The sequence below is a fragment of the Corvus brachyrhynchos genome, unplaced genomic scaffold (genome assembly GCF_000691975.1).
Source record: "Corvus brachyrhynchos isolate BGI_N302 unplaced genomic scaffold, ASM69197v1 scaffold97, whole genome shotgun sequence".
Taxonomy (NCBI): domain Eukaryota; kingdom Metazoa; phylum Chordata; class Aves; order Passeriformes; family Corvidae; genus Corvus; species Corvus brachyrhynchos.
The window spans coordinates 3,729,562-3,752,785 of NW_008239758.1; the positions used below are offsets into that span (position 1 = coordinate 3,729,562).

A 23,224-nucleotide genomic window follows, 5' to 3' on the forward strand; every position below is an offset into this window, starting at 1 on the left:
TGGTGCTTGTCCGGTACTCTGGCCAGGCACCCGCACCTGGGAAATACCGGAGCCCGGTGTGTTTGGCCACTTGGGTTTCTCGGCAATGCCTGGACAAGGGGGGGGAAAAAAAAGAAGTCTTCTTTTATTGCAGAGTTGATACTTTTGAATGACAAAAGCATCCAGGAGCGCTAAAGATTTTGGGAGGGAGGGGAACTCCAGGATGTTTTTGGAGGGAGAGAATAAAATGCTTCTTTCTGTAAGGAATCTTAATTATGTTCAGTTGACAGGTGCAAGAACTGTTTGGATAGATGGTTTTCCTTTGGGATGCCTGATTTTTTAGAAAGGAGTACTTTATTTGAAGGAGTATTTTGCATATACTGTGGGGCTTGGCTCACTTGTGGGGTGGTGGCTGAGGGGAGGGAGGGCTGTTTGTGTGTGTGTTGGGGGTGCATGAAACTTGCAGGGTTTTGAGATCACTCTTGTAAAGTATGGTCTAATAAGGTGCGTTGACACAGGGAATTAACAGAATTAGTAGTATTATTACATGATGGGTTTTTTTTGGCAATTTTAAATTGGCAAGTCCGTGTTGGCTTTGTAATTTTGATGATCACTAAATTGATGTCTTTTTCTTTTTTTTTTTTTTTTCTGAACTCTGATTAAGCCCTGATTGTTTAGTCTCTGAGCTGTTATGATCAGAGTTTTCAAAGGCAGTGCAAATGACTGCTGAAATCCTAGGGCTGGGCTCTCATCTTTGAGTGGGTGAAAGTGCTGGAAAGTACATCAGAAATTCTATGCTCCTTGGATTTTACATTCTAGAGATCAAGATGGAGGGATTCCCAATTTGATAAATTCTCCTACATTCAGGAGATAATCAAGCTTGTCCCCTATTGCCAGCTTCCCCAAACCTCTCGTTTTGGTCCTTTTCTGTTCCCTAATTGGAGCTGCCTCACCCTGCAGGCTGTGCTCATGGCATGCGCTGCACGCCTGCTGCTCTGGCCAGCACAGCTCTCCAGTGTTTGCATTGCACTGCTTCCAGCAGCCGGCCCAGTTTGCTTTAGTCATTGAAATTCTGGCGGAGCCCACTTGATTTTGTTTGTAACTTGAAACAATTTCTCTCAGCAGAGCCCCAAGGCATGAGGATGGCCAGCCCCAAAGCCACTGGGCTCTCCTGGGAGATCACTTGGCTTGCTTTTGCTCTCTGTGCTCATCTACAGGTAGGTAGTGAACTTGTTGCTGTTGTCGTTCCTGGTCCTCTCAGGTGATATTGCTGCACACTTTGCATGGCTGTTTTTAAATAGAAAACTGCTGAAGGGGCTGCACTGTAATTAAAAGGCTCCCAATGAGAAGATTTTCCTTTCACCAAACCTTCAAAGACATCAGTGTGGGAAGTGAACATTCTCTCTCTTGCTCAGTATGTTGTACCTGACTTCACCAAAGGGTGGTGACCAAAGGGAGATCTTGCCAGATGTGTAATGCCGTGGGTCTTTCTAGGCAGCACAGCTGTTCCTTTGCCCCTGGGAGTTCAAGCACCTGATAAATGTTAAGGTGTGCTGTAAGGGACAAACGTTATAGAAATATCTGGGTAGAAACATCTAAAGCATTTGGAAGTGGGAAGGCAGGGAAGGTGGCCCAGAAAGGTCTTTGCTCCAAGTGTTCAGTGAATACAGGAACCACGGAGGAAAAACCATAGATGCCATCTGATCTATTGCCTGACACATGAGCCTAATCAGTTCCAAGAAGTGAGTATTTCAAGAAATATGGTGTGCTGGCGTACCGCAGAGATGTTGTTATAGTATGTCATTCTCCATACGGATAGTTCCCACAGCACAAAATGTTTCAAGGATTCTTCAGTCTTAAATACACACAAATCCAGAAATCCTTAGAAAAGGATGGCTAAATAAACTGAGTTTTATTTTTTAAAAAATAAATAGGAAACTTTTTTTGAAGCACTGCAGTAGTTTTCAACAAAAAAAGTGAAGTCTTTAAATAAAATCAATGTTGATGTGTTGCACTGTTTGTGCTATTGCAATGTGGAAAAATGGAGCGTGGTGTGCTGGGCAGTATACAAACATACATCCTGATGAATTTTGAATTGAAGAACAGTACAGCAGGCAAAAGTGAAGTCTGAAGGAGTATGAAGAACTGAGGAGGCTGCACTAGACAGCTGAGTAAGCTGTGATCAATTTAGGGTGGACTTTGAGGTTCGAGGTGGTGGGAATGGGGCTCCAAGGCATCCTTAGTAGCACAGCTGAGTGCTCTGTGTGCTGTGAGTGATTTGGCAGATGATGAACACCTCCTCTTTGTGGATTATGGTTGCAGCTAACCAGTACACTGGTTACTTGAGTAAAGAACTTGCCATTAAAGAAAAAATTCACCTCTGTATTAATTGTGCAGTAAAACACAGTGCATTCAATGCATGTCTGAGCAGACAGGGCCACAGTGGGATCTGCTTTTTGCCTGCATGTTTCTTGTGCAAGGACAGAAATGTTACAGATTTGCTGTGCCTGTTCAGCTTGTATTTTTGTGTGCAAGCAGTTGAGTGGTGCTGTAATAACCAGCCCTATAAAACACTCAGAAAATAGTTTATGAAGTTCCCTTAATAGTTCTGTTCAAGAAGAGAATAGAAGCTCGGAGAAGGGAAATGTCAATTTCGTTTTTGGGCCTTTTGGTTATGAAGGGACCATTTTTTTGCCTTTACAGTATTTTTCTTGTATTTTTTCTTTCATGTTATTCTTATTGCAGAGCTGGAACCAGTAGTGGCATAGTTTCCTCTTCTCCACGAATGGTTTGGCATAGCTTCACTTGTCTCTTTATAATAAAAACAACCCAAACACATTGTAGTAATCAATTGGCTATTGTGAATAGCTTTATGAACATTTCAATCCAGGTCAAATTTTATGGTCTTGATTGTCCTTTAAAATACTGTAATCTGTTTGGCATATTTGAGTCATTAGCACTTAACCCCAATCTTGTAGGCAGCCTTTTTGCTCCTAAGGTTTAGGTGTTTTATCACAAATTTAGGCACATTAAAGATATTTTATATTATTTAACATAACATTTTTGGTATCCAATAACCATTAATTCTTTAATTGGTTGCTTGGGGCCATACTGTATGGACCACACACAGCCATTTTACCCTAATATTGTACGGTAACTTCCACTTCTGTTGTTTTTGGCTATTAAAGTGCTTATGTCTGGAGCTAATCAATTAGAAACAATTGGATGCTGGGCAAGGTCACAAGTCTATGTCATATCACTTATGTGCAATTGATTAATTTCATCCTGCTTGAGGCAGGTACAGAATAAAATAATGACCATTTAAAAAGAATGTGGTGGGAATGTGGTATGAATGTAATGCAAAGAAAACTTTAACATGAGAAGTTGTGAAAAAGAGGTAGCTGTTCCTGAGAAGCAATGGAACTTAACTTTGGTTATAAGGGTCCCTTCTGATTCTTCACAGAATGGTAGCAAGCAGTGTGGTGTTTAGCTGGGCTCCAAAATTATCTCTGCCCTTGCAGATGTGCTGTGTCTCAAATTTGACAAAATTATTTTGTCAGTGGCAAATTAGTAGCTATACTAGTAGCAAATAAAACTAGTAAATTAGGTTTCCTAGGACAACCCAGGGAACAGTTTACCCCTGAGCATTGCTGAGCTGCCTGATTGGTAAATCTGGTCTGTGACCAAGAGCAGAGACATAAATCACTCAGGAAGAGATCACTTATGGGTAAGCCTTGGCCAAGTATAGAGGTGACCTTTTCTCCTATGTGCCAATATAAACGAAATTAATGGAACTGCATTAGTCTAAAGCCAGTGGTAATACAAGCAAATTTGTATGTTTTTCTTGAAAACAAAAAAGATACTCCTCTATCAAATGATAGCAGCAACATGGAATAATTAATTGTTTCTAAAGATTTAAATGATGACTCTATTCAAAGAAGTTACTGTAGTCTACAGATTATATGTATTTGGGAATGTTAACTATATCCCTAGACTTGAATTTATTGTTACATATTGTGTAAAAGGCTCCTAATTTCTCCTCACATTGTAGCAGGAGAGCTATTAATTCCACAGATTTTAAGGGATGGTTAAGCTAACGAAGTAGAAGTGTCCAAGTCCAGTTCTGCTATTCTGAAGTGATCTCTTGAGTGCATGTTATTTCATATTGGTAAATGAAAAGGCAGGATGTTCAGCCTGGTAACCAATCTTTCTTAACCTTGTTGATGGTATTTTATTACACCATTCAGCTAGATGCTGTTAAATTTGTTATGAAATGTATGCAGGACTGTATATCTTTATGGTCTTACTAATGGATTACTGGCAGGAAGAAATGATGGCTAGCAGATTTGTATGGGCAAATATATATCAAGAATTTTACACATGGATTCATTTTAGATTTATTCTCTGGTATGTTGTTTTCAAATCAGGAATATGCTGATATTTTTGTAGGTTCCTACAATCCAAATGAAACCCTCTACAAGTCAGTACATTTTGTCTCCAAAGACCATGGCTTTGGTAATGTGTGCAGAGGGAATAACAGCAAAGACACCATGTCTGGATATTTAAGAAGCATTAGGTCTTGGTTTCTGTGGAAGGGAAAGTTTCATAGGTCATATATTCATTCAATAAATTGTTGGTTGCTTCCATGATTTATGTTCCTGCAATTCCTGCCTGTATTATGGTCTTTTCTAACTATCTGTGATATTTTGGAAATGCAGGATATACATGCTGAAAACATTATTGTCTTCAAAATGATTCTGCTATAACCAATCTGCCAAAAACTACCAACATAGTAAATGTCTTTAAGGCTGAGCTTTGCAAGGCCAAAAATCTGATGTCCATTATAAGACCTAGTGGACTTGGAGACCATCTTCATGGAAAACCTTTGGATTATTGTTTTACAGTCACTGAATGTATTGCTCACTGATGTCCAGAAAATACATTATGAGCTACGTGCCCTACCACATCCTTAAGTCTCCAGTAACCTTGATCAGAAATATCAGGATGAGATTGGCAAGTCCTGAGTTAAATCTGAAGCAGTTTTCTGTTTCTGTAGGCAGGTGGCAATTCTGCACCCATCTGGAGTTTTGCCATCAGCCTCAAAAGGCCTGTGGTTTCATTCTTAGTGTGAAGATTGAGTTGCTGCTTCTAAAGACAAATAACACATCTGAAACTGTGTGCAAGTATTCTGATTTAAAATATTCATTGCTATTGACAAGGTTGCAACTCAGTGACTGCATTACCAGAAAACTTATGTTTAAGTTTCTGAACGTGCTTTAAATTTATGACTGGTAATGATTGCTCAGCCAGTGCTCATAGAATCTGAACTGCTGTTACCCTCAGTTTACAATCCAAGAGTGGAATTGCCTGAAAAATTGATGCATGTGTCTTGTGACTTGAGACACAAACTATGTATGAATACTTTTTAAAATGTAGTCATAAAAAATTAAAGTCAGCTATGGGAGGTGACCAAGAGTACAGATGTCATCAATGAAGGCATCCCTTTACTCTCCAAGTTATTTGTTACTATGATAATTTCTCATGAAGTTACACTGAAAGTTGGACAGAAATTCTCAGATCAGTTGTATGTAGAGCTGCAAATTGTTGTTTCCAAGACCAGATATCCAAGATTCTGGCACATTTAGAGAAGCCTTAAGAACAGGAATAATATCTAACAACTGCCAGTGGCTTCTAATTTCTCTTGAAAGAGTAGTCAAGAAATGAAGGAATGGCTCTAGGATGATCTTTGGTTTCAGAAGATACTGGAATGCTTAGTCACTGATAATTACTCATTCAGGTCTGCTTTGTGCAGCTGGGTCCTTCATATTCCTTACCAAATTGGGGCATAAACAGCTCTGAGGTGGCAGTTCTGCACGGCGCACAAAATTCTGTTCCTGCCGTTGCATCACACAAAATGTACATGATTTGTTGTACTGATATTAAAGCTCTTACTTTTCATCCAAAATTCAAGATTTAGCCATCCAAAAGAATGCATTTTGCTTCAAAAGTATATACATTTTAAAATCTGAGTCCTTTTTATTTGCTGTTACTTCTAGAGCCTGTAGGGTTCACATATTTTTCTTTACCTTCGGTTTTTGGACTTGAAGCTTTTCTTTAAACAGTTCTGCATGTTCACCTGAATCCCCAGGAGCTCTAATGTGGCTTGCAATGAAGTAGTAAAGTATATTAATTTCAGTGATACTAGGAGCAGAGTCTTAATTGTGCCTCTATAGTTGTTTGTACTGTAAGTCTCTCCAAGGTATATCATATTGTGCAAATGTTGTACTTTAGTCAAGTCTGTGTGTCATCACAGTTTTATGCAGCTGATAATACTGATGGTAATTTTGTGGCTGTGAACAGTCCAACACCGTCACATTTGAACAATTCCAGTGTAATTCTTATTAGGCAAAATCTCTGCAAAACAGAGCCAGTTTGTGCATGGCGAAAGAATGGGTTTGTTTTTGAAGTACAGTTTGATAGTGAGCACAACATTCCGGAAAGGACATTGGATATAGCCATGGCAACTCTGGAGAGGCTACTGAGACCCACATGGGAGCTGTACAGCGCTGCAGTTCTGATATGCTCTGTGCACTCACTTTATTGTCAGTGATAGACAATAACTCCTTTAGGTTTTGACATCATGCACATACCTTTCCTCCCCATAAGGGGAGCACTTGATATTAGCTGAAGGCTGTAATCTGTCAAGTGCTCTTGCATTTAAGGGTCAGATTTTCAAAATGCCCTCACTCCAGCTTGTAGGAGGAAGGACAGTTCTGTGAGCTCCCTTTTGGATGATGAGAGATAGAGAAGGATTTTCAGAAGGGTTTGTGGAGTCTTTGTTTTGATGACTTTCAGTAAGACTTGAGACGTTAAAGGCAAACACTGTTAAGTACTGAATTGCATTGGTAAGTGCTTAGCTGGATTTTTCAAAACGAGGTAAATTTCAATTAATCTAATGGGAGCCAGGCATTAGGTGCCTTAGGCACTTCTGAAAACTCTGGCTAAGTATTTTTCATCGTATTTAGCTGATTAAACCAGAACTTCCACCCTTAAAATTCTTTTGAAATAATAGGTTTCTGGTGTGTAGGTACTAGTATTTGAGTGCATATTTGATAATATTTAAGAAGTGCAAGTACAACTGTCACATGTTTATAAAGGGAGGGCAGTTTTTGAGAACTTGGCCTAATAAATCCCTTCCAGGCAGCATATTACATAAAGTGTTTAGCAACAATGTTATTTCTGTTTCTAATTTTGTATTTATTAGATTTAACATCATTATGGAGGGAAAATGGAAACAGTATTTTCAGTCTGTTTTGAGAAATGTGGTTTCCAAGAATTGTCAGTTTGTCATGCTTCTGGATGCACTAGAAACACAGTGAATGCAAGGCAGCTCGACAAAATTGTGAAATAATATTAAAACAGCATTTATGATTGCAGTTACTAGATTGTTGTTGTATGCTAACTGTTGTCATTGGTGTCCTGGTGGGAGGTCCCAACTGGTTAATGAGGCTGATTTGTAGCATTAAATAAGTGGAAATTTTGTTTATATGTAGAATCATGTATTTCTGTGTTTATGTAATGGCGTTTTTTTCTGTCATCAGGTGCTTTGCCAAAAATTGAAGCTGCTTAAAATTTACAGGATGCATCCTGTTAGTGCATGCAAGCAAAGCAGGGTAACATTTACAGTGTGTATGCGTGAAAGGACCTGTAGAGGCTCACTGCATAGTAAATCAAGGTGTAAAGAGGAGAGTTTTAGCTGCCCGATCTCCTGCCTTTTAGAATCATAGAAAAAAGATGGGCATGGACACACCTGCACTGCTACAGAATGTGAAGAGTGAGGCATTATGTTTTCTCAGTCTCTGGCAATAAGTGTTTCCTGGCCTGCACCTTGCTGAAGCTCTGAGAAGATTGCAGGAACTGGCTTTATTCCCAGCTGGCTGATTCAGCAAGAAATTAACTAACTCCAACCCCCCTGGTTTTGTTGCAATTTCCCTGCTTGTATACGTGGCTGTTTGAGGCCATCTGCTGGGATGGAGAAATGGGAAAGGATGGGTTCTGGTTCCGATAATTTCAGATTTGCCTCTTCTGATGGACATTTTCTTTGCTTTCTGAGCTACTGCAGCCTCTTGTGGTGTAGCAGTGGAAGCAGAAGGCTGAACATCTGTAGACATATAACAAATGAAATATGCTAATATATGATTTGGCTTCCTCTCCTGAGAGCCTTCTCTTATTAGATGTTTTCAAGGTCTCATTACTCATTTGGTGTTTTGTTTTCTGGGGTCTTCAAGTACTTTTAAACCGTTCCCTGGTTGAGTAACATGGATGTTGGCTGAAAAACCCAATAGCACGGTAGTGTCTTCAGTATTGTCTGCTTGCTAGGTGATATCCTAGTTGTAAACTGCCAGGTACATGTGACATATTATGGATTCCTTCAGCTGATCTCATCAACGTTTCTTTTGAAAGCAGGATGGAGAATACATCTGTCGCTGGAGAGATGGGCTGTGTGTGCTGTATGCTATGTCGGGGATTTTGCTAAAGCCACTAACTGATGAGACTGCTTGAACAGGCTCTGGTTTTGTCCCCTGATTTTATAACTTTATTTATATAAATATAAGGTGCTTTATGTGACTAACAAATTACATGTTTCCTCTAGACTGGTGACTATCAGGTAAGTCTTTTCATAGAACAGCAGTTAACAATCTTGATTGAACGTTAGGAAATTACACAAAAGGAAGGTGTAAGACAAAGCAAAGAGTTTCATCCTTTCACTGTATGAATTCCTGGTTTGCCTGTGCTGTGCACTGTATACAGTTCAGATCCCTTTATGAATGGGGGGGGAAAGGTTAGGCAGGAATCAGCTGGTAACTTCTTTCTTTTGGTGTAAGAACTGAGTGCCTTTAAGTAAAACTGCTACAGGGAGATTGAAACAATTAAAGGTGGCTTTCTTCCATGTAATGGTATTTGGCACTCCTTCCCATACTTTTTGAATAGAAGGTTACATGGATTTCAGGGAAGATCCACTCCATAACACTATACAGATGAACCCCAGCAGGCTGGGAAGAGTGAGGCCAGGAAAGGATTGCAACATTCTTGCTCTGGACATGCTTTTTGGGTCCAGTTGTTGGCTGCTGTTGGAAGCTGATAGACTGCATTGTTCCTTGGTCTGAACCAGTTCAGCTGTTTTTAGGTCATTTTGGTGTTTCTTGGGGCTACACTTGAGGATCATTGAGCTAGAACCAATTCTAGATGTACTGTCAGTTATGACTCACAATTTAAAAATTAACAAAGAAATGCATTCTCCAAACTCCAGGAGTATCTGGAGGATTGTCCTGGACGTAAGAACTTGCTCTAAACCTAAATGGGTGCCTACATTCGGAGCTTTTTTGTGTCTGCCTGAAATATTTTTTTATTTTTATATTGTTATTAATTTTTTTCATGAAAAAACTTTTAGGATGCTTCTGGTATATTTTCAAATGCTAGAATTTTAGAATGATTTTTAAAGTATGCAAGGAAATTCAGGCTTAATTGCTGGAATAGCTGCTTGTTTTTAAACAAACACTAGTATTTCCTTGAGGAAGATAAACAGAGAAATAGCTTCTGATGTTTTACTAAATATGGCTTGTCTTAAGTTCCACTTTCATGATGTGATTAGTCCTTCTGTAAAACACAAATATTCCAGATATTTTCCCTGCACGAGAGAGCACTTGCCTTCCCCTCAGTGTGAAGCTGCACACCCAAATGCTTTTCCCGTTTCCTTTTCCTCCCTCTTTCAGTTAAATTTGGAACACAATAGGTTTGTTAAAACTATAAGGAAAATCTCCAGAATGCTATCTCAGTGTAGGGGGTTTTACCATGCAGCTGTTTATCTTCTGCTAGGAGGGAGCTATAAATGTACTTTTAATGCCAGGAGTTGGGCTTAAAATGCTGTTAGTTATCTGGTGGGAATAGATTTGAAAATTAGTAAGCAATTAGGTCAGTGGGCAAATACACTTTACTTAATGTTGTAAGTCTCATGGGCCTTTCCAATATCCTGTTAGCATCACCTGTTCTTAACACTCAACCTTTTAAAGCTTTTCCCTTATGCAGAGTGACAATGAAAGGGAAAATTTTGTTTAACTCATAAATGAAAATTAATAATAAAATGTTAATTTAAAAACCCCCAACTTGCATGGTTTCTCCAAGGGAAACAGAGATGTTCTCAGAACACTAAGCTTTTCTTGGAGAAAATTTCTTCCTGTAGATAACCATCTTGAGAAGGGCCTTAGTTGGGATAACAAAACATGTGGGTTTTGTTCTGATCTTTTGAACTTGCTTGAATTATGTCCTTAGCAGACATCAATGATGTATGTGTTTGTAATTGCTTATTTTTCTTGCTGAATTTAGACCTCTGTAAGCCATCTGTAATGTGTCACATAAATGCCACTATTTAGAAATGGGGGAAATGTAGGAATTGTAAACTTTCTTTTTCACTATTTCAAATGTTAAGGCCAATCCTTGAGAGCACTGAAGAAAAGACCTAGTCCTCTTCAGCCGTACTGTTGAGTATCTCATCATGCCTTGTCTGCCAAAAGCTCACTTTAAATCAGTGATAGTAAGAGAGCTCTTGTACTCCAGAGGCACAAGATCCTTCATGAGGTTGCTGTGCCACAAGTGAGACCTTATTCTGTAAAATTCAGGCTTTCTGCTTCAACAGTACAACATTCTGCACTTGAGTACCAAGTGAAGTCTGCAGGCACTTTGCCTGAGACATCAGTGGGAGTTTTTCTGGAGTAATACCTGCCTATAGGAAGCAAACTGAGGCTGAATTTAATTAGTGCTAAATAGCTGGCTATCATATTTCCTGTTGTGTTGTGTGACTCAGTCCATCTCTTCATCATAGAACTGCTAAGGACAGATGGCATTTAAAGTGTTGCCTGCAGCTGTTTTCTTGAAAAATGACTGTATTTGTCTCTCTGGGGAAAAAAAAAAGAAAAAGTAGATTTAATAAAGATAATTTTTCTGTTGCTTATAAACTTTGCAAAAGTTGAAGTGCATTCCAGTTTTTTGCATGTCACTTTTTTACTTTGTGTGTCACTGAAGACCTTTTTATCAGGGGTTACAGTCCATCCCTGCTGGCAGGAATTCCTCTGAACTGCAGTAGAGGGAAACATCAAAACTGGTCCTTAGAGCACGTGCATTGTTTTTCAGGAGAACTGAAACAGAACATGGAAACTCACTTTTTAAAGATCAATGTGGCTTTTTGCCAGAATTATTATATTCAGAAGATGTCTCTGAACCTTTTGAGGGGTTGCACTCTCCTGCTGCATGGTACAGTTCTGAGTGTGAAGAGAGGGAGACACGAGCTCACCACCAGTGAGGAAGACAGAGCTGATTTCTACATGTTAGCAGCATTTTGTCTGTGCATATGAAAATTGACATCATGGTGTAGGAATGTTGACCGTGTTTTGCATTTTGCTAGCTGCACTTACTGGAAAGCATGTGTTTCAAAGGGAGTTTTCAATTTTTATGTCTTTGCTTCCATAATAGCCCAGTCTTATTTTGAATGTAGGCTTGAGCTATGAATAAAATTTAACTCATGGAGTAAGATTGCTCTGGCACAAAATGTGAATGAGTTATGCAAACATTAACCAGTAATGTACATTATTGTACATCAGAATAGTCAAAGCCAACCTTTAGGTTCCACTGTTACCACTCAAACGTGTCTTACTCTGTTTGAGAATGCCTTACTCTGAGAGTAAGGATGCTGAGTTTGGCTTTTTTCTCAAGAAAAGCTGCAGTAAGTGTGGAGAAAGCTTAGCTGGCTGCACAAAACCAACCCTTTGGTTGTGGGAAATTTCCATGAATCTGATTTCTTAGTTCCCGATGGGTCTGTGAAGGAAGGGAGCTGAGAAGTGAAGAAAAAAGACTAGCAGCAAAGAAAAAGTGGCACTAGCTCTTCATCTGGAGAGTAATCATTCAGATAAAGTTGGCAAAATTCAATTAGATTATCTTTCAATAACGTGCTGGCTTCTCTCTTCGACCTTCATAATCCAATTAATTTTCCCAGAGTTATACACTGTAGAAAGTTGGCAACCCAAGTTTCCCATGTCATCAACTCTATCCAGTCTCCTGAGAAAGAGTTTTCTGACTGCAACATCCTTGCACCTGTTAGTTCTTCCCCAGCTCTTCCCAAAATCAGACTGCTGTGAACACCTTCATGTATTTATTCCATGTTACTGAAGCAATTTATTGACTTTAATAATGGGATTCCCCAGCTGACAGGAGACAGGCCCAGTTCCATTAACCTGTTCTTGTGATGAAGGACCCAATTCTTTTTTTCAGTGTCTTGGATTGATTTAAAAGAGTTAGACATCTGTATTGTGAGAAATTACATCTGTGTCTTTTAGTGAAATCCAAAGTACCTAGTACCTGTTAAACAGTCTATGCCTTTGCCTGCAGAAAAAAGTTATCCCTTTTTCTCACAAGGAGCATTTAACAATCCCAGAAAAATGTAACTCTCTTCTTCAGTGGTGCTGTGCAATATCTCAGTCCACTGCTGAAATGTTAAACTTTGTTCCTATGTGCATGCTGTGTGGAAATAACTGCATGTGTAGCATATGTGATTGCACTAATGAAGTCTCAGGCAAACTGAGATTGTCTTTAGTTGAGTTTTAGTCTGAACTAAGTTTTAGACAGCTGCAGGTTCCTGATGGAACCTGCCCTACATACGAGTTAAAGGGCTGCTGCATAAAACAGTGATTTACCCCAGCACTACTTTTAGTTGACAAATTAGACACAATCAGAGCTTTTTTCACAGCTAAATAAGGATATGGGTCGATTGATAAAAATGAGGAATTATTCATGTTGAAGGGTGATGCATTTTGCTAGGCTGAATACCTGCTCCGGGGCTTGCAGTGGCGTGATTGGTTTTGTAAAATAGGGGCCTGATTCAGGATCTCTTTTGTGTTGGAATTGACTCTTGGAATAAAGTAGCTTAGAAAAAAATCCTATTCAGAGCTCCATGATTAATATCATTTAGGTCAGAAATAATATATGGAGCACCTGAATAGAAATAAAATCTCGATTTCTCAGGACATTCTTGATTCTAATGGATCTTGCTTTCAGAAATGCATTACTCTGTGCAGGTATTTGTGTTGAAACTTCTGTTTCAACAAGTTCTGTTCCTTGATACTTGTTCTATTCAGCGTCAAGTTCTGTTCCTTGATACTTGTTCTATTCAGCTTTTAAAATGCTGGTGTGGCTCATCTGTGTCCATTCCTCTTGCTGGAGGGCTGCCCTAGCCAGTGCAGTTTCCATGGGCTGGCAGCACCAGAGGATCTCTGCTGCAGAAGGGATTTTTCCCTCTGTGGATTTGTGGGTGGGGTACTCAGCTCTTCCCCAAGGCTCTGGAGCTGCAGGGGCCTCTCAGTGGGATCAGTGCTGGCTGCTGTGAAGGGCACATAAGAGCTTGTGTTTTTCAGAGTCATGTAAGCTGAATGGCAAGGCTCTCACCTAGCTGTTATTTTCCTACATCTTGGTAATGTTTACTTTATTTTTTTTTATTTGCCAGCTGCAAAAAATTTAATGATTATTCTTAATATTTCGTCAGAACATTTCCCCATAAACAGCTGTACTTCAGATATATCTTGAATATTCAACTATTAATTGTCACGATACCTACCTGTGACTTTTATTGTTTATTTCTAGAATCTGATTTCAAGGATGGCAAGAACTGTACAAGCTTTATTGTTAGGGGTGAAATTTAAACTTTATTGGGATTAAGTGTTTAATAGTATAATTTGCTGCATGTGTTGCAGATACAAGCTGCTATGAATAGATCCTCTGTAAAAAAAAAAAAAGCATTTGATATGTTATGTATGGACTTAAATCCAATATGTTGTTATCCTTAACTAAAGGAAATTATAAGAAGAGATTTACAGGGAAGGGTTTATTCTATTAACTTTAATTTCTTTAAAACTTTTCTCATCTGAAGTTGAACTTGGTTTCTGTATTTTGACTTTGTTTAAAATGTGCCGTACATAACTTCCTCTGTTCCTTGAATATTATTCTGGAAATAGTACAAATTGTCTGTTTTTCATCTACGTGAGAAGATGAAGATACAATTAGTAGCAGTAGGTGGATTATTTATTTAAGTGGGGTGCCCTGATTTTCTATTTGTCCACTCACAGTAGACCTGAGGAGTTGAGCACACGGTTTCCTGTTACATTACTAGATTTTTTTAAAAAATGTAATTTCTATACCTTGTAAAGAACTGGGAGGGAGCCTCTTGCTTTCCTACATGTCTTTGACCCCCAGCCTCCCAGGAAGTAGTAGTACAGAGCACACTGATTTAGAGTAGGCACTGGTTTGGATTCTAATGGCTTTTAGGTAATAAAAATAGGAATGATTCTGTGTCTGTAAATGGCAGAAATGAAGAGTCTTGGTCTATTTTGAGATTTAGAGACCATATTAAATCTTCTTGGCATAGAACTTTTGACTGGGAGATTTAATTATTGTCCCATACTTCCTTTTAAAGTGTGTATCTGCTTCTTTGAGGGTTTTATATAAGTAGGTAATCAGGCTTTTTTGGGGGGAAATTGGTTGCATTTTTTTATAGGACAATTTGCAGTCAGTACCTTTGTTATTAAAGCTGGAATAACTCAAAATGAGGGAAATTGCTGCATGCATTATCTTAACTCTAGGAAAGAAAAATCATATAGGGAAGGGATAAGTCTCACTGAGTCATTTTTGAATGGTTTTCTGCAAGAGGACAGAAAATTTTAGCCCTTGTGCAATGTGTAGGATTTCCTTCTGCCTTTCCACCAGGAACTATAAAAAGGTTGTATAAAGACACAGAATAATTACAGCCTGAGTCAGGCCAGCAAATTGGCTTTTTCACTATAATCACGATAAAAGAACATCTTTCTTGGCCAAAAGGACTGGGCTATGAAATAGAGATGTTCTGGACTGATAATTCCAAGTACAGCCAATCTTGCAGAGAAATACACAGGTTAAGATTAAATTTGGATCTTGTTATTTAAAATGGATGCTGTTTAGGCTTCTTATAATAGCGTTTTACTGTGTAGGGTGCAGAGGAAACCAGGCCTGTAAAAAGTGCAAATGAAAAGAGGAATACTGCCACAGATAACTCCAGCATGGCTTAACAGTGAGACTCTTATTGTTTGCAGTTTGCAAAGCAGCAGAGGATGTGAAGAAATGTATAATTATGCAGGATAAGAATAGATCAACTGAATCAGTAAGATCACAGTATTTCACACCACTGCAAGTTCACCAGCGAAGGTTCCAGTTTCAGTAGTTTCTGGTGTCATGGTTGTCTTTAGGCTGAGATGTCATAGATGCATAGGGCAAAAGGAATCTTCTGCAATTAAATAAAAGGGCAGATGAATTTATTTCCCTCCCTTTGCACAGTCCATTGTTCTTGGATTCTGTCTGTATTTTGAAAAGTCTTAGAATGCTAAAGACAAACATATGAGAATCTGGAACCATGCTAAAGCTTTAGATACTGAGCTGTTAGGGTTGGCCTCCGAGCTCACATTAGCTTGTACTGGCAAACTAAGAGCTGACTGCGGATAAGAAAATTCAGGGGAGGTTATTGCCACAGATCCTTCCAAAAGTGCTCAGGAATAGTTGAAAAATATTCTGTAGGAATAGTGCCCCTCTGTAAATCTTCAAAATTAAACTGTGCTGTCGAGAATTCTGTTTAACCTTAAGTGCAAATGGTAGTGGTAAAAGAGCAGCTGCTAGATATAAGAGTGGATGATCTTGCACCACTGGTTAGACATGAGGCATGTACTGGGGACTCCACATTCCCCCTTCCCCTTGCTGGCTTTAGAAGTAGTGAGCAGAGTATCCCATGTCCTACAAGAGGCATGACAGTTTTTCAAAGGCAGGGTCAAAGGGAAAGGAACAAGATTATGTGTACTCTTTTAGAATTCAGTATATAAAAACTGCCTTCGAAAAGCTTTTCCTTAGTAGTCATCCTACTTCTGAGAAAAATAGTGGTGTTTTCCACTTGGCTGGAGCAGGAGAGGCCGAAGGACTCGCCTTCTAAAGGATGTCCATGACACTTAGAGCTGGTGGCTCATTTTGCATGCAAGGCAGATGTGTGAAGAGATTTGATTGTACCGGCAGTAACAATAAGTCAGTTCCTCCACAGCCTTTACTGGTCAAAGCAGCAGGGTTTTTCAGTAGCTTAACTACAGTCTCTGCTTTGTGTTCAGCTGTGGATCTCTAAGTTTCAGCTGCTGGTGGATTCAATGAAATGCCAGGAACTTGGTACCTGCTGAAAAGTTATCACCTCCTCTAGTCAGCTTCTTCAAACTGCTGCTAAAGAGAAGGAGACAAGACCATTTATCCTACTATCCATCTGCTATGCCATCGTAAATCCAGCGTGATATTGTGGAGTAAAATTATTCTGTTAAATTTCCTGTAGAAAGATAATCACAATTGGAAAGCAGTGCATGACTTATGACATGTCTCAGCTTGTCTGTCCTGGGAACTATCCATTGTACGTACACATCTGCTTCTGTACACCCACACAGGATGGGAAGATATTCCTCCACAGGAAGGTCTTCCGTTCCCTCAGAATGCAGGTGGTATGAATTGGCAAATCATGGATTGTGGATGTGGGGGCCAAGTTCCCAGAGCAGCGCACACAGAGTGAAGCAATTCACTCAGCTGCTCGGATGAGAATACAAGATGAGTGAGTAGGAATACAACCACGTGGCCCATCTTTCTGTGTTCCTTCTGTGATAACTGTTTCACTCACTTATACTTGCTACTTGCTGCATTTGAAATCATGACCATTAGAAGACTAAAAATGCTATGTAATGAGATCAGTCGCAAGAAAGACACCTGGTGCTTAAAATATTTAAAGAAAATGCAGAGCCTTTAATAGGGCATCATACATTTTTAAATTCCAAAACTCTAGACAATGTCTTGCCTTTGAATTACAGATATTCCTAAGTGCTGTCCATTTTTTATCCTTTTTTTTGTTCATTGAATGCTGTTCTGTAATCACCTGGATAATTTTAAAGTTGCTTAATGAAATTTCTTTGCTGGACGTGGAAGATGGGTGACCAAGTTGTAGTATTGAAACTATCCTGATTAGAGCAGGCGCCCTGTTCTGAATTAGCAGTTTCTATTTTCATTTTATGTCTGACTGGCTCAGCTGTGTCTTTTAACATTTCAGCAATTCTGGTTCATTCAGAGGATTTATTTCATTCTTTCCAGCAGCAGGGCCTGTGTTTATCTTTTCTCACCTCAGTAAGAGCCCTTTCTCCTTCACCATATCAGTCCTCCAACATTACTGTACACATTGTATAGAAGAACAAAAATGAGTCATTAAACTAATGACCATTAGTCTTAACAGTTGTCAGTGAACAGATGCCTGCAGTGCCTGTCATGTGAGCTTTTAATTGCTCTGGGGTTTGCTGCTAAAGCAGAGTAATCTAAGTAGTGGCTTATTAGTGAGTGTACATGTGAAATGCTGTCAGTTAATGCTGGCAAATGAGTTGTGACCAGGAAGGGAACAATCTTCAGATTAATGGTATGTCCTCTTACACAGTTGCACTATTTGCTTTTTGTTCAGTTATTGAACCTTTGTTTAGTTAGTGTTTAATTTTTAATGCTGGATAGTGTGTCTGGCTCAGTGCAATGCACAGTTAAAATTTTGCCCTGCTTGAGATGCTTTCACTGGCAAGAGAGAACGATGAAATACACTTGAACAACCACCCTTTCTCCCCTGCAGAAAGTGAGAGGAAACTGAAAAATGGATGGATGATAAATATCAAGACTGGCATCACTGGATTGAGGGAATAGTTAAGCTGAGGTTTAAAGGTAGCTGAATTAGAGTGCTTGGAGAGCGAGTCGTGGTGTTTGAACAGTGGACCTCAGTCTGGGAAACCATTTCAGCAGCAGCACCTCAGGTGGGAATGATGGTACTGGAAGTACCAATAAAGTAGTCAATAATCTCAAAGTGGCAGATGAATGATAAGACAAAAGTAATTTCTTAGGGAAAAATGGCTTACTGTGAAGTTGCATGCTTTGCCTCATTGTTGGTGTATCAGAATTCCTGACACCAGTAAAGCACAAAAAGCTTTAAACCTCTAGAATATTTGCAGAAATGCTTTTGAGACTTAGAGGCTGCGTGCCACGAACAGTTTCTTTCGGGAATTTCTCTTTAAAGTCGTGCTGAAACAGGTGTGCACACGTGGAGGGCGCTTGGCTGAAAGGCATTCACCTCATGTGCCTTATTAATAACCTTAAACCAACATTCCTACAGCAGAACCGTGACCATTTAACTGCTTCCTTATTGTGAAAATGTGCCTGACCAACTCAATGTGTAAGACTGCTCAGTCCATAAACCCTGCAAAGGGACTTATTGCAGTGGAGAAAGAAGAGTAGACAAAGAACTGGGTTAATATCACTAAAATTATCAGAAGTAGTGGAAAACTAACAGTGGAAAAATCACGTTTTCCTCATCATGTGTTAAATGCATTCGTGTGCTGAGCTGTTGGAAATCCTGAGTGAGCTGGGAGTGAACATCTGGCTGGGGCATTTCTCTACAGTCTGGTTTCTTCCAGGTGAGAGAGGTTTTGTCAGCTAGAGGTAACAGGGAGGAGAACTATTTTGACTATTTACACTCTTATTCAGGGTGGTCTGTCTTCTGTAAGTAGAATTTGGGGATACACCCCCCTCCCCAGCCCCTCTTTAGAGAAATGTTGACAAGATGGTAGCAGGCACTCTCAGTGCTCAGCTGAGAAAGGTGGCTGAAGAGCAGTGTTAGCCTAAGCTCTCCTGTGGTCCTTACAGGCCTATTTGGTCATTGAGAATCTTTCTGATGGTAGATACTGATTATCAGAAGCTTTCTATCTTCCTGATCTGTCCAAGTTGCTTAGTTGCATGCCCTTTGGGTTCTCCTACTTGAGTTTGGGCTATTTTATCTTCAAAAGAGTTGTGGAGACTTTGCCTCTTTCCAGGTCAATTTCTATTAGGAGAATTTGTAGTCATTTACAGTAGCAGAGCAATTCCATCCATTTCTTCTACCTGTTTAGTTTATGATAAACACCACACTGTTGCTGATGACAATATTGTATAAACAGTGTGCAATGAAGAAAAATTACTAGTGCTAGGGCAGCCTTTTTGGGGGCTGACTCTTTGCCAATTTTTCCCTGCCACCTGAACCAGAAGCAGATGTACAGAGGTTGAGGGCAGGGAGAAAACTCCCTGTTATCAGCAATGAAAGGCATGACAGTGCCCTGCCATATATGATAGTGTCACTGTTCAGGTTTCCTCACGTGACAAAATCTTTGGTTTTAATTGCACTCCTGAACAACTTTAATATCAAAATCTCCAGCATTTAGCTCTGAAGTATATAGTGGTTTAGGATTCTTTTTTTTCCCCTAAGTGCCGTGGTTTTAATACCATTCCATCACCCCACACATTTCCCTTCTTTGTGTTTTCATTATGCAACAGGAATTCTCTTAAAAATCTGGATCTGCCACTAGTTCTAGCAGGTGTTTGGCTTCTGAGTGCCAGAGTTTTTTTCTTCACACAGCTTATGGATGAGAATTTCACTGCCCTTAGGCACAATTTCAACTGAAGTATATGAAAAGCATGTTACTGTGTCAGTTCAAATTATATCACTATTAAAGAAAAAACTCAAAAGGAAATTAAATATAAATAATCATACTAACATAACATAACATTAATAACATTAAGGTTATAATTTAAATTAAAAAGAATTGGGAAAATATGAGTCAGAAGTCCCAGACTCTCCTGAGAGCAGCCATTGTAAATGAGGATATTGACAACTTTGAGTCACACAATATGTCTTGATGAATAGTACTACAACACTGGCGACTATAAGAACTAACTGTTATGTTTTAGTTCTGTATAATATATTGTGTGGGAGCTAAGTATTGTGTGAAGTCTTGTATCCTACTTTCCCTCATCCATATCCTGTTTATCTGATGGTGGCTAACACTCTTTTGAGGTACCCCGCAGTGTCCTGGGTCCCATTTTGCTCAAATATAAATATACAAATTGCTACCACCTGTGTTGCCTTCCTTGGGCTGTTTAGACCTGCATGTAGAGAAGCTGGTCATATGGAATGGAGGGTGTTTTTCCTTAAATCCTGGGTCCTGCTGTCACACCAGCGTGGGCATGTCACTGTGGCCAGATGAGAGCAAAGAGGCATTTTACAAGTACTGTGCAGAATTGTTAACAAAATGGTGCCATCATGTCTCAGCTGCCCAGAATTTTTTCTTTGTTAGTTTTTAGGAGGATTTTTTTTTAGCTGCAACTTTTGGTTACCTGAGAGCACTCACACCTTTCTTGTAACCTTTCTTCAGCAGAATTATAGTTATCCAGTCTGGATACTGTGAAAGGGGATGAGAAGGAAGTAATTTATTAGAAGAGGGTGATGTTGGTCTTGCAAGCCAACTGGGTGCTGTTTATCTCACCAGGAAAGGATTAGGCTGCTACAGCTTCTTTTTCTTCTCATAAGGCCTCTATTCATCAATTTTTTGTGGTGTTATTGGGTAATCCTAAGGTCTATGTTAATGCATGGCCTGCCAGAACTAGGGGGTGTCTTGGCCCTTCATGGTGGAGGCTTCTTCCAGCCACTAAAGGAATGACCCTGTATCCTTCCTCATTTCATTTTGCTCTTTCCTTTGCTCCTTAAGCAGTCTGAGTCTTCATTCAGTGCATGTGTTGATTTGTTGGACTTTATAATCCAGCTGCCTCTGACAGTGATCCTACATAGCCTTAAACTCTGCTTCTTTCTTGCCTTTTGTAAAGAAATCTGCAGTTCCTCAATGATTATGCTTCCAGTCTCCTCCAGTATGTAACTGGACCTGCAATCGTGGTCCTAGACAAGCAGGATTGTCTGTTTCCTGCAAAGGAGTGCAGTTGTCAGCAGCTTGTCACTTCAACAACAACAGCAAAAAAATCCTTCACCACATGGTGTTCATGATAAAGGACACTAACAAAATGTCCTGGATTTTGCTGCATGGAGTTAATTTTCCACCTGGTAGCTGGTATAGTGCTGTATTCTGGATTTAGGATGAGAATGATGGTGTTTTGGTTGTTGCTGAGCAGTGCTTTCACTAAGCTGAGGATTTCCATCTTACACTGTCCAGGAGGCTGGGGGTGCACAAGAAGTTGGGAGGGGGCACAGCCAGGACAGGTGACTCCAAGTGGCCAGTGGGAGGGATGTCCCATGCTGTATGGGATCACACTGGACAACAAAACTGTGGGAAGTTGGCCAGGGGTGTGTGGCTGATGCTCAGGGACTGGCTGGGTGGCAGTGAGCAAATACAGAGCATTTCCACTAGGCATCACTTGTTTTATACATTCTTTTATCATCATTGTTTTCCTTACTTTATTTTCCTTTTTTTTTTTTTTTTTTTTTGTCCTATTAAACTGTCTTTATCTCAGGCCAAGAGTTTTACCTTTTTCCTGATTCTCTCCCCCATCTCTCCGTGGGGGTGAGGGAATGTCTGTGTGGTGTTTAGCTGCCTGTTAGGTTAAACTGCAACACAAAACTTTAAAAAAGTATTGCAGATTATCCTGGTTTCTTTGCTAAGGATGCCCATAGTACTCTTGTATCATACTTTTTTTCTGTGGTTATTATGAGAACCCTTAGAAACTGTCAATGAATAAAAGATAGAATTCCATGAGAATATGCTCCAATAATACTGAAAGGACTGTATTTATGACAAGAATTTTACCAATTTTTAGGTTACTATGTAAGGAATAAAAAGAAGGTTTTGTCTGGAATAGTGGAACATACAGTGAAAGAAGTGAGGTAAAAAAAAAAAAATCTTTTTAGACCTATGTCTGTCTTACAAGATTTTAAAAAGAGGTTTAAATTAGGTATTTTCTCAGAGGTATTTTCTGTCTCATTTCCAGCTATTCCTTCCTTTTACTGTTTCCTCACAGAGAAGAGTTGATAAAGGGGATTCAATCTTAAAAAAAGAGTGAAAACATCCCCCAACCACTCCTATGCCCCCAAAGCACAAGCTTTGGGGAACAGGCAGGTAGAAGCTTTCCTCAGCAGAATAGATTGTTTTATCTACATGCTATAAATCGCTTTTATGTTGGATCTAAACATGGCTGAGCCCCTTCCCCATTCCCCAAGGCTAAGCTAAAGACTTGGGGAAGTAATTGGGTATTGTATTATTTTGAAAGCAGGATCTGATCCACAGTCACTAACTTTCTGACAATAATTGGAAGTGAACTGCTCTGGGGTTATCTTGTCTGGGTGCTGAATTTTTCCCCTTGGCTCTTCTTTGTACAAAACTAGAGAGAATTGAGTAAGCAGTGTTACTCACAGACCTTACAGTAGGTGTTGTATTGCAAGGGATGTCATCCTGCTGCAGATGGATTTGGGCCCTGGTTCTGTAAGGATGGCACTGGCAGCTTTGCCACTGATACCACTGGGAGAAGCTTCAGTCTGATAGTGCTGCTCGTTTTAGAGCAAATTTTAGGTCGAGTCTGCCTAACACAGAGTTTAGAAGAAGCTTCATTGGAAGAAGGAAAACTTCAGGGTTCATATTTCTTTTATTAAGCTGGGGTTTGAAAGTAAATGAAGTTTTGGCTAAATACTGCTGCAGCCTTTCAGTGAAATGTTTAATCTTTTAGCCAGACAATAGCAAGAGAAAACATAAGTAACTGTTGATAAATATCCAAAAAGCTTAATCACTAGTATAAATTTTAGAAGGTGCAGAAAAAGATTTCAAAATGTGTTGATCTCAGTCTGCAGCCCAAGCTATGCCAAAGAAAATGTATTTACATTTAATCAAGAAAAATGGTGGAAGAAATGTCCTTTTGAAAAGACTGAAAAATAGGATCTGAATTAAAAAACGAAATGATCTCCATTATTTTTTGTTTCAGTGTTGGCTTAAAGTTGTACAAACCAACAGCCTGAAGAAAGGTTTAGGCTGAGCACTTTTGTTCTGGTGACGTGATCTTAAGCACATTCCAGTCACTGGAATGACTCCTAGTGCTTGAATGGGCACAGGATGGTTTGAGCAGCAGAGATGATGTAGGCAGTTGCTTTCTAGCAGCTGTGAATATGATTATAGTTACAGCTTAGATTCAGTTTTCAGTGATAGACATTTGAAACAATAGCTGAACTATCAGTTCTAAGTTGCTTGCTGGCAGCATTTTCCTGTTCTGGAAAAAGGTGGCTTCTCCAAAATGTTTAAGAATTGTCTTTTGCTTATCTTTGTATGTATCT

The 23,224-nt window shown here is 39.4% G+C and overlaps 1 protein-coding gene across 5 annotated transcripts in view; it reads left to right on the top strand.

Moving 5' to 3' along the window:
* The window catches only part of ADAMTSL3 (ADAMTS like 3), a 181,538-nt gene that overhangs the window by 6,477 nt on the left and 151,837 nt on the right, over window positions 1–23,224 (top strand). For 4 of the 5 annotated variants that reach the window (XM_017742691.1, XM_017742687.1, XM_017742690.1 and 1 more), the window contains exon 2: window positions 1,105–1,196. In XM_017742691.1, the coding sequence (XP_017598180.1) occupies window positions 1,105–1,196 (92 nt within the window). Of the gene's footprint in view, window positions 1–1,101; window positions 1,197–23,224 lie in introns of all 5 variants that reach the window. The other variant, XM_017742689.1, reaches the window with a different exon arrangement.